Source organism: Capra hircus, chromosome 4 (assembly GCF_001704415.2).
Source record: "Capra hircus breed San Clemente chromosome 4, ASM170441v1, whole genome shotgun sequence".
Taxonomy (NCBI): domain Eukaryota; kingdom Metazoa; phylum Chordata; class Mammalia; order Artiodactyla; family Bovidae; genus Capra; species Capra hircus.
The window spans coordinates 14734414-14751320 of NC_030811.1; the positions used below are offsets into that span (position 1 = coordinate 14734414).

At 50.8% G+C, this 16907-nt stretch overlaps 2 gene segments (V, D, J or C); both read right to left on the reverse strand.

The window, feature by feature from the left end:
• LOC102170222 lies at positions 390-1083 on the reverse strand. The segment is given in 2 exon segments: positions 390-870; positions 958-1083. Coding segments are annotated over 2 exon segments (387 nt in total).
• On the reverse strand, positions 15935-16408 carry LOC108635879. The segment is given in 2 exon segments: positions 15935-16275; positions 16360-16408. Coding segments are annotated over 2 exon segments (390 nt in total).

The following is a 16907-nucleotide window of genomic DNA, read 5'->3' on the forward strand; positions in this document are numbered from 1 at the left end:
TCTTTTGCACGAGTCCATACATGTTGCTCAAAACAGACCACATGGAGTGGCCACTTTAAAAGACTCCCTGTGACATGGGAAGGGACCTGATCCAGATGAGAGGGGAGCTTGTGGCTGTGGTAGAGAAGGCCAGGGAGCTGATGCAGGGAGGAGGGGAGAGGAATATCCTGCCTGCCTGGGAAAGGTGGACAAGAGCAGAAACCAGGTGAGAGCCAGGCTGGGGGAGAACCTTCCAGAAAGACAGAAATGAGCTGCCTGAGGTGAGACAAGAGTGTCTAGATGTATCTAATTTACAAACAACCTTCCTCCTAGGTCTCAGGCTCAGGTGATGACTAGGAATCTGAGCTGGAGAAGCATCTTCCTGGTTCACAGGGAGGATGCAGAGGAAAGACAGAGATCAATGGAGGACACATGGCCTCGAGGCCCGGGAGTGAGGCTCAGGCCAACCGAGTCCACACACCCAGGGACACACTGCAGACACATGGTCTGCAAAGCCCTAAGGCTCCCGGTGCTAGGAGCCTGCATGGGGCCTTCATCTGCCTTTTTGCACAGAGAGGAGGTGGCCGTGCAGTGCCGTGGAGTAACTGCTGGCACAGAAGTACACAGATGTCTGGGAGCGGCTGGCGGACTCCAGTGTGAGAGGGAAGTTCTCTTTGCTTGATCTGGAAACTCTGTACCCATCGGGCACATCTCCTTTCTCTGTGCTGGGAGGCCCAGCTGAGTAATGGATCAGCCTCAGCCCGTGTCCCAGGTCTTGGTACCAGTACATGCCGTCATGACCCAGATCCTGAGTACATTTCAGTGTTGCATTCTGTCCTGTTCTCACCACCTGGAATCTGGGGTCCTGAGAGACACCAGCATGGACTGCCCCTGTGGAGAAGGAGGACCGATGCTGCAGTCACAGCGCAGAGGCTTAGTGCTGGCATTGGGAAGGGGACCCTGCCCCCCAGGACTCACCTGCCTGCAGGAGACAGAAGACCACACAGCCCAGGAGGCAGGGGCTCATGGTGGGGGCGGTGTGGGCAGAGGGCCCTCTGGGCTGAGTGTGGATGAGAGGGAGAGGGGCTCTCCAGGGAGGCCTTCTGAGATGTCACTGTCCCTGCCAGGCCCCACAGCCAACCTGTCACTCAGGGGCCACGCCTCTTCCCCTAGAGGCTCAAATGAGAAATGAACCTAAGTGAACAATTCACAACGTGGAGAACCATCGAGATCAATGGACACAAGCCTCACACATTGCTGTAACCTTTCTGTAAATGTTAAACATTTTTTCCGTAAATGTTAAAGTGATTAAACTATTTGTATGTTCTAGTCCAGAGAGAAGTCTTCATTAACATGTATATTATTTGTAATTATCTACATATTTCTGGAGTTTTGCATCCTGGGGAATCCTTCTGGCGTGCTGCTGCCCTTTATGCTATATGTCCCAAGAGCACTTCAAGCAGAGAAGGCAATGGCACCCCACTCCAGTGTTCTTGTCTGGAAAATGACAGGGACAGGGGAGCCTGGTGGGCTGCCGTCTATGGGGTCCCACAGAGTCAGACTCGACAGAAACGACTTAGCAGCAGTAACAGCAGCGCTTTAAGCTTCGGTTTCCACAACATTGACCACAGTCCTGAGACTGTCCCTCCACCTACCATGTCTGTCCAGGTGTCTGCTCCCAACCTCATCGCAGGCTCATCAGCATTTGAGGAATTTGTTTGGTCTGTTTCTAATCAATTCACTGACAGACGGTCCACCCGTCAAACGCAGGTACAGCTCCTTCATGTTCACACAGCCCGTGTTCCCCGTGTTGGCGGAAAGGGAGCAAGCAGCGGCCCCGCAGGCTGTTGACCCACCATTCTGTGTGGAGAGAAGTTGTGTGCCCAGCACAGGATGCCGTTTTGGCACAAAGCAATACTGATGTAGGAGGGACGTGGAGGGAGGTGCAATGCCAGGGTAAACGAAAAATGCTCTGTATGTTTTGAGACATTCCTCCCATGGGAATACCTCCTTGTGAAGTGTGGCTGCCATTCATTGAGTAGCAATTCATATCATAGAGCCCCAAATTGTATCTTGTGACACACAACATGACGGGTATATGTAATTTGCTTGTACAGAAATAGTTGCATGAGCTAAGGGACCACAGGTATAGAAAACAAACTTGATCCGGGATGCCAGCTTTAACACTTATGAAATAAGAGATCTGGGCACATCACATCCCCTCAGACATACAAACATTTAAAATAATAGTTATTTTGATGACTTTAGTGAGCATTAAAACGTACCAAGAAGTGAATGTCTGGGATAGTCTCTCACTCTACCAGAGACTGGGCCTGGCAGGCTGGCAGCTGACACACTGGGCACCACTTCCTGAGCTGAGGCAGGAGTGTTTTTGTCCCAGAGGCACCTGATCATGCAGGGCTGTGTCTTGGCTGCTGGCACAGAGATACACGGCTGAGTGCGTCAGCTCCAAGGGGGTCAAACTTAGCTCAGAGCAAGCATCACTGAACAGTTTTCCTGAGACTCGATTTGATATGTTTCCTTTTTGATAAATTTCCCCATCATAATACTGAACAAGGAACTGGGGGCCCTGGGCCAGGGCTTGTTGGTATCAATACACAGAGCGGTATCCAGATTCAGGGGAACATCTCACAGTCAGTTACTCTTTTCTTGATTTGATCAAGTGCTTGGGTGCCAGAGTGAGTCCAGAATTCACCAGGCCTGTTGGGAAGCTGAGGGCAGAGCACAGGGGAAGCCTCCTGCTGGAGGACTCATCACCAGACTTCTATCTCAGGGATACAAAGACATCTCAGATGCTTCCACACTGTGTCGAGGACTCACCTGCTCCCAGGAGGCAGAGAGTCACACAGCAGAGGAGCCTGGAGCCCATGGCAGCATCAGGACCCAGGACTGCTGCTGGCTGGGGGCGGGGCTCCTGGGGTGAGTGATGTAGAGTGCTGACCCTCGCACTTCCCTGATTGGAGCAGTTGCCTATGACATCCCTGCTCTGTGTCCCTGCAGGCTGCCCTTGTCCCCTGGACCCCTTGGCAGGACCCAGGGCTGGCTCCTCTATGCCCTTCCCTGTCCTGCAGCCCCTCAGCAAAGGTTGGGTGTGAGCTGAGCACTGTCCCCAGGTCCCCTATGCCTATCACATGGCTTTCTCTTCTCTTCCTGTCCCTGCCTGACACTCAGCACCCCGCCCTCACCAGCCACACTCATCCCTCACCCTCCACTCCCCATGCTGCTCCAGGAGAAGATCCCCTGGGCACATCCCGAGGCTCCAGGCATGTCCCCATTTCATGTGTGTCCCTGGACCACTCAGGGAACTCAATCCTGCTCCCTGATGCAGGCATGTAGCCAAGGTTCCCATAAGCTGCCCTCTCCAAGGTGACTCTCACCCCCTCCCAGCACACCCTGCTTACCATGGGCCCACAGTGCCTCCAATGGTTTCATGGATTTGTGCCTTTCAGCTAAAACAAGAATACAAATTCCCTGCACTCCACACTTTCATGAAGAAGGCAATGGCACCCCACTCCAGTACTCTTGCCTGGAAAATCCCATGGATGGAGGAGCCTGGTAGGCTGCAGTCCATGGGGTCACGAAGAGTCGGACAGGACTGAGTGACTTCGCTTTTACTTTCCCCTTTCCTGCACTGGAGAAGGAAATGGCAACCCACTCCAGTGTTCTTGCCTGGAGAATCCCAGGGACGGGGGAGCCTGGTGGTCTGCTGTCTATGGGGTCGCACAGAGTTGGACATGAATGACATGACTTAGAAACAGCAATAGCAGCCACACTTTCAAACCCTGCTCACACACACACAGCCCTCATTTGCTGCCTTCCCAGCCTGGATGAATTACGGTGGATCTTTAAGTCTAGTCTTAGCCTGTGGAGATAAAAGACTGTATGATCAGATATTTCTACTAAGAAGGAAATAACTGCTGCACCACTACAGTAAAAGTAGTTAGCTAAAATGGAGTAATACGGGCAATAGAAATAAGCGCTCTCATGATCTCAAATGGTGGAAACCTGGTCCAGGTTATTTGAGATGCTAAGAAAGAGGGGCAGGAAGGGAGAACACGCACACCCAGCCTCTCGCCTCCTGTGAATGGACTCCCAAGGGATTTTGGATGGTTTCTAATTAATTGACATTGTTTTCTCTTTGATAACCCCAAGAGCTTGCTCAAACATGACTGCTTATGTGTGGTTACAAAGTTCCCTCTGTCATTTGAAGGGACATGACCCAGATGAGGGCAGAGCAGTGTGTCTGGAGCAGAGAGGGCAGGGGAGCTGAGGTCAAGGAATAAAGGAGGAAAGACCCGCTCCTCTGGTGGGCAAGAGCAGGGAGCGCTTGAAAGCTAGGCTGCGGGAGAAACTTCCAGACAGACAGCAATGAGGTGCTGGGAGAGACAAGAGCGTCTAGATATATCTGATTTACTAATATTCTTCCCTTCTAGAGGTCTTAAGCTGATGAGGAAGAGTCAGAACTAGTCTGAACTAGATGCATTCCTAACTGCATCCAGGGAGGATGCAGAGGAAAGACAGAGCCTGATGGTGCACACGTGTCTCCGAGTCCCTGGGGTCAGATCCAGGCCTGTCCAGGTCACACATCCAGGGTCACAGTGCTGGCACGTGGTCCCCAGGGCTCTGGGGCTCTTGGTGCTAGGAGCCTGCACGTGGGACCCTGTCTTTTGCAGAGAGCAGGTAGTCATGCAGTGCCGTGGAGTAACTGCTGACGCAGAAGTACACAGATCTGGAAGTGGTAGGCAGAGTCCAGCGTGAGAGGAAAGTAGTCTGTGTTTGATCTGGAGATGCTGTAGCCCTCAGGCACATCTCCTGGCTCTCTAGTGAACACGCCAGCTGCGTACTGGATCAGCCCGTGTCCCAGGTCTTGTTGGTTCCAGTACATGCAGTCATGACCCAGATCCTGAGTACATGTCACTGTCTCCCTCTGTCCTGTCCTCACAACCTGGAATCTGGGGTCCTAAGTGACACCAGCATGGACCACCCCTGAGGAGAAGGAGGCCCGATGCTGCTGTCACAGTGCAGAGGCTTAGTGCTGACACCTGGAAGGGGGCCCTGCCCCCAAGGACTTACCTGCCTGCAGGAGACAGAAGACCACACAACCCAGGAGGCAGAGGATCACGGCGGGGGTGGGGCGGGCGCAGGGCCCTCTGGGCTGAGTGTGGATGAGAGAGGAGAGGGGCTCTCCAGGGAGTCCTTCTGAGATGTCACTGCCCCTGCCAGGCCCCAGAGCCAATGTGTCACTCAGGTGGGCACGCCCCTTCTCCCAGAGGCTCAAATCAGAAATGAACCTGAGTGAACTGTTCACATGGGACTGACCTATACAGCACGTTAAAAACCAGAGACATTACTTTGCCAACCAAGGTCCATCTAGCGAAAGCTATGGTTTTTCCAGTAGTCATGTATAGACGTGAGAGTGGGACTATAAACAAACCTGATGCAGAAGAATTGATGTTTTTGAACTGTGGTGTTGGAGAAGACTCTTGAAAGGCCTTTGGATTGCAAGGAGATCCAAGCAGTCCATCCTAAAGAAATCAGTCCTGAATACTCATTGGAAGGACTGATGCTGAACTTGAAACTCCAATACTTTGGCCACCTGATGGGAAAAACTGACTCATTTGAAAAGACTCAGATGCTGGGCAATATTGTAGGTGGGAGGAGAAGGGAACAACAGAGGATGAGATGCTTGGATGGCATCACCAACTCGATGGACACCTGTTTGAGTAAACTCCGGGAGTTGGAGATGGACAGGAAAGCCTGATGTGCTACAGTCCATGGGGTGGCAAAGCGTCGGACACGACTGTGGGACTGAACTGCACGGAACAGCTCACAACAGGGAGACCCATCCAGCTCCATGAACACAACCTTACATTTGTTGTAAACTTTCCATAAAACTGTTCACAACTTTATGTGCACTTTATTCCAGAAATAGCTGTTCATTATTACATATATTCAGTTTATTGATCTGTAGTTTATTATTTCTGTAGTTTTGAATCTCAGGGAAAATCCTCAGGGCTTCCTGCTGCCCTTTATGACTCACGTGTCCCAGATAATCCCTCATGTTTCTATTTTGTTTCATTGAGAACAGTCCAGTTCATGTCCTTCCACCCACAGTGATTCTGGATCAGGTTCCCTAACCTTAGGGCAGGCTCATCGACACTTGAGGAATCCTCGGTATCTCTTTCTTATTAATTCCCCAACTGACAGGGTGCCTGTCGAATGCAGGCTCAGTGCTTCCATGTCCACCTGAGCACGTGGTCCTTGTGTCTGAGAGGTAGGGGAGCCGCAAGCCGAACCACCTCAGGCCTGTGACCCAGCTTGCTTTAAGGAGAGAAGCTGGTTGCCCAGCACCACGGATGACATGTTGGCGCAAAGGAGTACAGATGTGGGAGGGATGTCAGGAGAGATGGCTGACCCCAGGGGTAAAGGAAAAATGCTCCAATTTTACCTGAGACATCCATTGCATGGGGGTACTTCCTTGTGAAGTGTGGCAGACATTCAGTAACCGATATCCTAGAGCACTAGACTGTATCACATGCACAAACCTCACATTTAGAAGGACCCTGCACTAGCCGCCTTGCTCTGCCGCTGTGGTTTTCAAATTCTCAATAATTTCTGAACCTGAATATCATGCATCTGGTCATGAGTGGGGGACCTTGGTGACCTCCTGATGAGCTGGTTTCCATGGAGCCTGATGGCACGACTGGGGTCTGGGTGACTGACCGTTTCTGGGGCCTCAGAGACAACAACACAGAAGCTAAGGTCAGACGCAACCAATGAGCTCGATGTTGTAGCCACAAAAACAAGCCTTCAGTTGGAGCCTGGCAAGTCCACGGGATCCATACCTGTGCTCAGAATGTCTCTGGTCCAAGAGACAGTGAGACCCACAGTGCAGGAGACTAGTGCCCAGGCCAGGCCCCTAAGAAAGGGGGACTTTTCAGTTCAACTCCTGTGACTTGGTCACTGGGGTCAAATCAAAGGCAAAACTTCTCCCTGATATGAAATGATCTCTCACCAAAATGGCTTCTGCTGGTTGACAGCCCAATCCCAGCACCCAGTGTATGAACAGGAGGCCTTGCTATGTGCATATCATGCGGGACCTCAAAGTAATTTCCTAGGAGATGAGGACTTCCTGTCAAAATAGCATCATAAAATCATTTCAGACAATGTGTGCATGAGAAAAGAAATTTATGAATGTGAATAAATAATTTTTTTAAAAATAGGATGGTCATTTTCCAAACCATCCATCTCCAGATAGGATAGTCCCTGACATGGATATGGTGCTCACATGCTTTCAAGAACTTCTATACCCATAATACTTTCCAGGAGCAATGTCTGAAATATTTAGCTCTGGGCTAAACAGGACTTTAAACAAAATGTCAGCAACAGAAATTATACTGTTGGTTGTCAGGGAAGGAGACAGGCCTGGGATGGGGCCTCAGAGAAGTTTTGGTGACGAAATGTTCTGCCTTTACAGGTGAATGTTCCAGGGGCACATGTATATGGGTTGATCAAAACCACCCCTCTGTTCACTGTACAGTGTGGAACGCTATTGTACACACAGTGGACCCCTTGGACCACACTATTTTGACCTTCATGGGTCCAGTTTTGAGTGGAATCGTTGACAGATACTAACTACTGACCTTGTGGTTCATCTGGTAGAGAACCTGCCTGCAATGGGAGAGACCTGGTTTGGATCCCTTGGTTGGAAAGATCCGCTGGAGAAGGGAAAGGCTACCCACTCCAGTATTCTGGCCTGGAGAATTACATGGACATAAAGGGGTGGCAAAGAGTGAGACACGACTGAGTTTCACTTTCACTTTTCACAGTACCACACAATTGTGGCTGGTTGAACCTGCAGATGGGACATCGTAAACAGGGTTGACTGAATTGTAAACAAATTTTACAGCAGGGTTAAAGCTGGTTCAAGGGCCGCAAACTTCACATTATTCAAATGTTAACTATAATTCATAAACCAATAAAGTTGATGTAAGAACGCCCGAGGGTAAGCTACATGCTCTGTTTATTTCATGTATTGAACCAGGAAGCATAATTACTTTCTTTCCTGTGACATCTGAGGATCTCAGATATAAGCTCTGGGGTCACAATGTGTCCATATCTACTGTCGGACCTAGGAAGCACTAGAGGAGGCTGGCAGAGATTTGCAAATGGAGTCAGGAAATCCAGAGTCCTGTTACCTGCCAGGGAGTTCATGCTTATTAAATTCCTGTGCAACCCTGGAAGATGGTGTCCTGACTAATATAATATGTCAACCTGACTCTGCCATGGATATTTAGCTTTATTATTCTGGGTCTTCAAAAGAGGGATATTTTTTGGCTCAGACGGTGAAGCATCTGCCCACAATGTGGGAGACCCAGGCTTGATCCCTGGGGCGGGAAGATCCGCTAGACAAGAAAACGGCAACCTACTCCAGTACTCTTGCCTAGAAAATTCCACGGATGGAGGAGACTGGTGGGCTACAGTCCTTTGGGTCAGAAAGAGTCGGACACAACTGAGTGACTTCACTTTCAAAAGGTGAATAAGTATCTTTTAATAATAGATTAGATTAACATTTTAATTCGGAAAGCAGATGACCCTCCATAATGTCGATTGCCTTCATGAAACCAGGTGAAGAGATGAATAGACAAAAACTCTGATCCTCCCCCAAGTAAGAGATAATTGTCAGCAGATGGCCTTCACACTGGACCATTAGTTCTTCTGCTTTTGAGCTTAAACATTAGCTCCCCCTCAGTCTCTAGTAGCACCAGACCAGCTTGCAGCTTTTGGACTTACCAGCCTTAGCTATGTGAGCCAATTGCTTTAAAACATGTATGTGAGCATGTGTGTGTGTGTGTGTGTGTGTGTGTGTGTGTGTGTATCATTTATTCTATGTGGGGGACAGTTTTATGGGGGCAAAGACCACAAGTAATGAGAACAGGCTTGAATTAAATTGCTTGATCTGAAAGTAATGAAATATAAGAGGTGGACAAATCAGAGCCACTCGGATTCAAAAACAGGTAAAATAATACTACCTAGCATGATGTTTGGAAGGATTAAAACACAGCAGAGGAAGAACGTCTGGGAGAGTCTACCGGATCTATGGAGGCCTGACAGGCAGGCAGTCACCCTCACAGCCACTTCCTGAGCTGCGGCAGGAGTGTTTTTGTCCCAGAGGCCCCTGATCATGCAGGGCTGTGTCTTGGCTGCTGGCACAGAGATACACGGCTGAGTCCATCAGCTCCAAGGAAGTCAAGTTCAGCTCAGAGCTAGAGTCACTGAACTGCTCTCCTGAGAATCGATCCGGAAGGTTCGTTTCTCCCCACACGTCCTGGCTATAATACTGAACGAGGAACTGGGGTCCCTGGCCCAGCACCAGTTTGTACCAGTACACAGAGAGGTGTCCAGAGACAGGGGAGCATCCCAGGGTCCCTCGCTGTCCTCTTGCTTTAATCAGGTATCTTGGGGTTTGGGTGACTCCAGAATCCACAAGGCCTGTGCGGGAAGAAGGCTGGGGCTGAGAAAGAACGTGGGAGAGAACCCGATGATGCCTTGGATTCAGGCAGAGTCAGGCTAGGAACACGGGTTCCCCCCTGTGCCAAGGCCCCACCTGCTGCCAGGAGACACAAAGCCACACAGCAGATGGGGCCACAGCCCATGGCAGGAGGGGCAGAGCGGGCAGGCGTCTCCTTGCTCAGAGCTCTGCTCTCTGAGAGCTGGGGTTCTGGGCCTCCTTCCTCTCACTGGAGGTGAGGCAGTGACGTCACTGCTCTGATGTCATTGTCTCTGCTGGTTCCCAGGAATCTGACCTCTCATGCCGGGTCACTGATCCAGGAAACCTGCTCTGTCCTGCAGAGTCTCTTAGATGACGTGTGAGCTGGACTGCTGGTCTAGGCAAGGCTGGCTTTATGCCCGATGCCCTTCCCCAGGGCTCCTTCGCTTTTCTCTTCAGGCAGGTGTTGCTCTTCTCTGTTGCTCTTTCCTGCCACCTCCCAGCTCCATACCCTTCACTCTTGCTGCAACCTCAGAGACTTCTTCAGCACTGCATAGTTACAGCAAGCCTACAAATTAGTGTCTTTGCTGTTAAGGCTTCAAGAGGGAAAAACAGCAAACAAAGCTTTCTCTTAAGCCTCCCGGTCCCAGGCACTAGCACTGTCCCCTTGCTCTGCCCCAGATACTTCTGGAGTATGGCAGTTCCACAGCGTCCCCACGTGGTCTATGCGTGGAAACCAAGGTTGTCTGCCCAGATTTAATAGTCATGGATGTGTTCATATTAGAAAATATTTCACTGTTTGCTGATTGCATTGTGTTTTTGCTTCCTTTGTTTTTCTAAATCACACACACACGATTAGAAACACACACACCAGCCTGCCATAGCTGATTTATGATTTTTATTTCAAGACAAAAGAAATTAGTTCATGCAGGAAATATTTAATACTTTGACTTTTAGAAGATTGTGACTAGGGAGATGCTATAAACTCGGGTTAGCTTTTGTTGGTGGTGTTGTTGTTCAGCTGCTAACTTGAGTGCAAATCATTGAAACCCCATGCAGTGCAGCGTACCAGGCTCCCCTATTCTTCACTGTCTTCCGGAGTTTGCTCAAATTCAAGTCTGTTGAGTCGGTGATGCTATCGAACCACCTCTTGCTCTGCCACCCCCTTCTCTTGCTTTCAGTCTTTCCCAGCATCAGGTTCTAGGCTATTTATATGCTAAAACCGGCAATGGTGGAGAATACATACACACACAGCTTGTCTCTCCTCCTCAGGGATGACCAAGGCATTTTGGAAGAGTAATAATTAACTGAGGTTGCATTCTCTTTGAGGACCCCAGAGAGCACACTCAAACACGCCCACTTAGGGATCATTACAAGGTTCCCTGGGTGATGGGCAAGGACATGACCCAGTTGAGGGAGGAGCAGCAAGGCTGAAGTAGAGAAGGGTGGGAACAAGGGCCAGGAAGGTGGGAGAGTGAGGCCCCACATCTGGGGAAGTTGGACAAGAGCAGAGACGATACATGGGCCAGCCTGAAGGGGAACCTTCCATAGTGACAGGCATGTGGTGCCCGGGGAGAGACAAGAGGGTCTCGATGCATCTGATTTCCCAGCAACCTTCCCTCTTGGAGGCCTCATGTTCAGACTGATGACTAGGAGTCAGAGCTGGGTAGCATCTTTAGGCTCAAGTGGCAGCTGCAGTGACAGGCAGAGAGTGAGGGTGGACACATGTCCATGAGGCCCTGCTGTCAGGTCCGTGCCGGGAAGATCAAACATCGCTGTCTGTGCTGCCAGGATGTATCTGTGGGCTCCAAGTCTGCAGGTGCTAAGAGCCTGCAAGCGGCTCCCCAAGTTCCAGGCTGCAGGGCCCTAATCTGCTTTTTTGCACAGAAAGGAAGTGTCTGTGCAGTGCTGTGGATTAACTGCTGGCACAGAAGTACACAGATGTCTGGGAGCGGCTGGCAGACTTCAGCGTGAGAGGGAAGTCCTCTGTGCTTGGTCTGGAGACATTGTAGCCCTCGGGCACGTCTCCTTTCTCCGTGCTGGGATAGGCAGCTGAGTAATGGATCAGCCTCAGCCCGTGTCCCAGGTCTTGTCGGTACCAGAACATGCGGTCATGACCCAGATCCTGAGTACAATACAGTGTCGCGTTCTGTCCAGTCCTCACGACCTGGAATCTGGGGTCCTGAGTGACACCTGCATGGACCACCGCTGTGGAGAAGGAGAGCCGATGCTGCAGTCACAGCGGACATGCTTGGTGCTGGGACCCCAAAGGGGAGCCTGCCCCCCAGGACTCACCTGCCTGCAGGAGACAGAAGACCACACAGCCCAGGAGGCAGGGGCTCATGGCGGGGCCGGGGCAGACAGAGGGCCCTCCGGGCTGAGTGTGGATGAGAGGGAGAGGGGCTCTCCAGGGAGTCTTTCTGAGATGTCACTGTCCCCGCCATGCCCCAGAGCCAACCTGTCACTCAGGGGGCCACGCCCCTTCCCCTAGAGGCTCAAATCAGAAATGAACCTGAGTGAAGAGTCTACAACAGGGAGTTCGGTCCGGCTCAATGGGCATCAGCCTCACAAGTTGTTGTAATATTCCTGTAAACAGTTTGCAACTTATGTACTTTTTCTAGACATAAATCTTCATTAATACATATATTACTTTTTCCTGCATATTTCTGTAATATTGAATCTCAGGAAAATCTTTTGGGCTTCCTGCTGCGCTTTATGACTCATGAATCCCAAATACGCCTTCAAGTGTCTAAGTGTTAGTGTTAGTTGCTCAGTCATGTCTGACTCTTTGCAACCTGTGGCCTATAGCCCATGGGATTCTCCACGCAAGAATACTCGAGTAGGTTGCCATTTCCTCATCAGGGGGATATTCCAACCTCAGGGATGGAACCCAAATCTCTTCCATCTCCGCATTGGCAGGAGGGATCTTTACCACGAGCGCCGTCTGGGAAAGTGTCCGTTTCTACTTTCGTTAATTAACCACAGTCCTGTTGGTGTCCTTCTACCTGTAATGATTCTTTGGCATCTGGTTCCCCAACCGCAGGTCAGACTTACCCACACGTGAGGAACCCTTGGCTCTATTTCTCATCAATTCACCAACAGACGGGTCACCTGCCAGACGCATCTGCATTCCCATCCTGTTCACTGCACGAAGTGCTTGCAGCTTCTGAAGTGGGAGGAGGAGCAGCAAGCAGAACCAGCTCAAGCTTGGGGCTCACCTTTCTTTGTGGAGAGAAGCCAGTTGCCCAGCACCATGGATGACCTGGGCTTCTCTCAGATTTTGAGAATGGCAAGGAACCTGCCTGCCAATGCAGGAGACATAAGACACCCAGTTTTGATCCCTGGGTTGGGAAGATCCCCTGGAGGAGGACATGGCTACCCACTCCACTATGCTTGCTGGAGAATCCTATGGACAGAGGAGCCTGACTGGCTACATCCATGGGGTCACAAAGAGTCAAACACGACTGAATTGACTAAACACTCACACACACAAGCAGATGACAGAGGAACGTATATGTGGGAGGGATGCAGGGAGAGGTGGAGGCTCCAGGATAAACGAAAAGTGCTCCGATTTTACCTGAGACATTGATTCCATGGGAATGCCTCCTTGTGAAGTAGGGATTGCATTAATTGAGTCACAATATCATAGAGCTCCTCAAACTGTTATCTTGTTGTGCCTCATTCCACACATAGCAGGCCCCACAAATGCTGCAGTGCTCCGCTCTCTGATTCTCAGTGGTATTTGAAAGCAGGGACCCTAAAAATTATGTAAGTATTCCTGGTTACCTGTCTGTGGACCTGTGGTGACCTCCTGATGTGTTGGTTTTCCCGGAGCACCAGCACACGTCACAGGTCTGGGTGACGCATTATTCCTGGCAGAGGTCAGTTGGGAGGTGGTGAGGACCACCAGTGATAAGGTCAGACTCAAGTAGGATTCCTTGCTCCAACAGTTAAGTAACATGAGATCTGGACAGGTCACTTCCCCTAAGATAAATAAGCAGATAAAATAAGACTTATCTTGCAAAATCTTTGTGAGCATTAAAACATATCAGAAAGAATGTCTGGGAAAGGCTGTCCACTCCTCCAGCACCTGGGTCTCGCTGGCTGGCAGTCCATGCCCTACAACCACTTCCTGAGCTGGGGCAGGAGTGTTTTTGTACCAGAGACACCTGATCATGCAGGGCTGTGTCTTGGCTGCTGGCACAGAGATACACGGCTGAGTCTGTCAGCTCCAAGGAGCTCAGGTTCATCTGAGAGCGAGAGTCACTGAACTGTTCACCTGAGAATCGATCTGGCATGTTCCCTTTGGTACGCACTTTCCCATCATAATACTGAACAAGGAACTGGGGGCCCTGTCCCAGGGCCTGTACCAGGATACATAGCGGTGTCCAGGCTCAGGGGAACATCTCAGAGTCACTTGCTGTTTTCTTGATTTGATCAGGAATTTGGGGGTCTGGATGACTCCAGAATCCACCAGGCCTGTTGGGAAGGAGACAGAAGGAAGCTGAGGGCAGAGCACAGGGAAGCCTCCTGTGGCAGCCCTCATCACCAGGCTTCTATCCCAGGGAAGCAAAGACATCTCAGGTGCTTCCACACTGTGTTCAGGACTCACCTGCTCTGAAGAGGAGAGAGTCACATAGAAGAGTAGCTTGGAGCCCATGGCAGCATCAGGAACCCAGGACTGCTGCTGGCTGGGGGCAGGGCTCCTAGGATGAGAAGGTAAGTGCTGACCCTCCTGCTTCCCTGATTGGAGAATTTGCCTATGACGTCACTGCTCTGTGTCTCTGCAGGCTGCCCTTGTCCCCTGGACTGCTTGGCAGGACCCAGGGCTGGCTCCTCTGCGCCCTTCCCTGTCCTGACAGCCCTCAGCAAGGATGGGTGTGAGGTGAGCTTCATCTCCTGGTCCCATGTGTCCACACACTCTTGTTCTGCTCTGTCTGACCCTGCCTGACACTCATTTCCCAGCCCTCACTAGATACACCAACTTCTCACCCTCCCCTCCCCATGCTGCTCCAGAGGATGGGCCCCTGGGCACATCCTGAAGCTCCAGGCGCGGCCCCACTTCACTGAGCAGAGAGGAGTCTGTGCTGGCTCCATGTGTCCCAGGACCACTCAGGGAACTCAAACCTGCTCCCAGGTGCAGGCATGTAGCCAAGGTTCCCTTAAGCTTCCTTCTCCAGGGCGACTCTCAACCCCTCCCAGGGCAGCCTGCTTACCATGGAAACACAGTGCCTCCTCGTGGCCAAAGGTCCCTGGTCTCATGGATTTGCAGCCTCTGATTGAAGCAAGGTTTCAAAAATCCCACATCCTGAACACACACACACACACACACACACACACACACACACACACACACATCTGTTATACTGCCTTCCTAGCCTAGCTGATTAGAGTTGATTTTCAAATCTACTCTTAGCCTCTGGAGGTAGAAGACTGTATGATCTGACCATTTTCCTGCAAGGAAATAATTGCTGCACCCATACAACGATAGTAGTTAGCTAAAATGGAAATATATGTCATAAAATAAATGCTCAGAGGATCTCAAGTGAATCTGCCTGCAAACATGTAGTCATAACTACTTCTGATTAATCAGAGGCATATATTTTCAGATTTCCTCTTTAAATTAAGCATTATCAAATTCTAGATAATACGTTCATTTTATAATGAAATTTTATAAATGTGAACTCAATTATTTCTTCACTTATAAAAGCATGATATAATGGGGTGATGAGGAATGTATTTCGACTGTGAGAAGATTTTGAAGAGGGAGCCAGGTGGTGCCACTCTGGCATAGGTTAGGTGAGATGCTAAGGATGTTGAGGGTCAGGGGGTCGAGAACACACAAAGACAGTCTTTCCTCCTTCAGATGGGCTCACGTGAGTTTTTGATGATTTATAATTAACTAAAATTTGTTTCTCTTCAATGACTCCATACATCTTGCTCGAAACAGACCACATGGAGTGGCCACTTTAAAAGCCTCCCTGGGACCTGGGAAGGGACCTGAGCCAGATGAGGGAGGGCCTTGTGGCTGTGGTAGAGAGGGCCAGGGAGCTGATGCAGGGAGGTGGGGAGAGGAATGTCCTACCCGCCTGGGAAAAGTGGACAAGAGCCGAGACCAGGTGAGAGCCAGGCTGGGGGAGATTTCCAGAAAGACAAAATGAGCTGCCCAAGGTGAGACAAGAGTGTCTAGATGTATCTAATTTACAAACAACCTTCCCTCCTAGGTCTGAGGCTCAGGTGATGACTAGGAGTCAGAGCTGGGGAAGCATCTTCCTGGTTCACAGGGAGGATGCAGAGGAAAGACAGAGATCAACGGAGGACACATGGCCCCGAGGCCCGGGAGTGAGGCTCAGGCCAACCGAGTCCACACACCCAGGGTCACACTGCAGGCACGTGGTCTGAAAAGCCCTGAGGCTCCTGGTGCTGGGAGCCTGCACGGGGCCCTCATCCGTCTTTTTGCACAGAGAGGAAGTGGCCGTGCAGCGCTGTGGAGTAACTGTTGGCACAGAAGTACACGGATGTCTGGGAGTGGCTGGCAGACTCCAGCGTGAGAGGGAAGTTCTCTTTGCTTGATCTGGAGACTCTGTACCCGTCAGGCACGTCTCCTTTCTCAGTGGTGGGAGGCCCAGCTGAGTGGTGGATCAGCCTCAGCCCGTGTCCCAGGTCTTGTTGGTCCCAGCACATGCAGTCATGCCCCAGATCCTGAGTACATTTCAGTGTCGCGTTCTGTCCTGTTCTCATGACCTGGAATCTGGGGGCCTGAGTGACACCTGCATGGACCGCCCCTGTGGAAGGAGGACCAATCCTGCAGTCACAGCGGACATGCTTAGTGCTGAATCCTGAAGGGGACCCTGCCCCCCAGGACTCACCTGCCTGCAGGAGACAGAAGACCACACAGCCCAGGAGGCAGGGGCTCATGGCGGGGGCAGGGCGGGCGGACGGCCCTCTGGTCTGAGTGTGGATGAGAGGGAGAGGGGCGCTCCAGGGAGACCTTCTGAGATGTCACTGTCCCTGCCATGCCCCAGAGCCAACCTGTCAGTCAGGCAGGCATGTCCCTGCCCCCAGAGGGTCAAATCAGAAATGAACCTCAGTGAACAGTTCACAACACGGACCACCATCCAGATCACCGGACACAAGCCTCACAGGTTGCTGTAACCTTTCTGTAAATGTTAACGATTTTTTCTGTAAATGTTAAAGTGATTAAATGATTTGTATGTTCTAGTCCAGAGATAAGTCTTCCTTAACATGTATAATGATTGTATTTACCAACAGTTTTCTGCAGTTTTGAATCCTGGGGAATCCTCATCACCTCGGCCTGCCCTTTATGATCTGTGTCCCAAGAGCACTTCGAGGCTCTGTTTCCACAACATTGACCGCAGTCCTGAACCTGTCCCTCCACCTACCGTGTTTCTCCAGT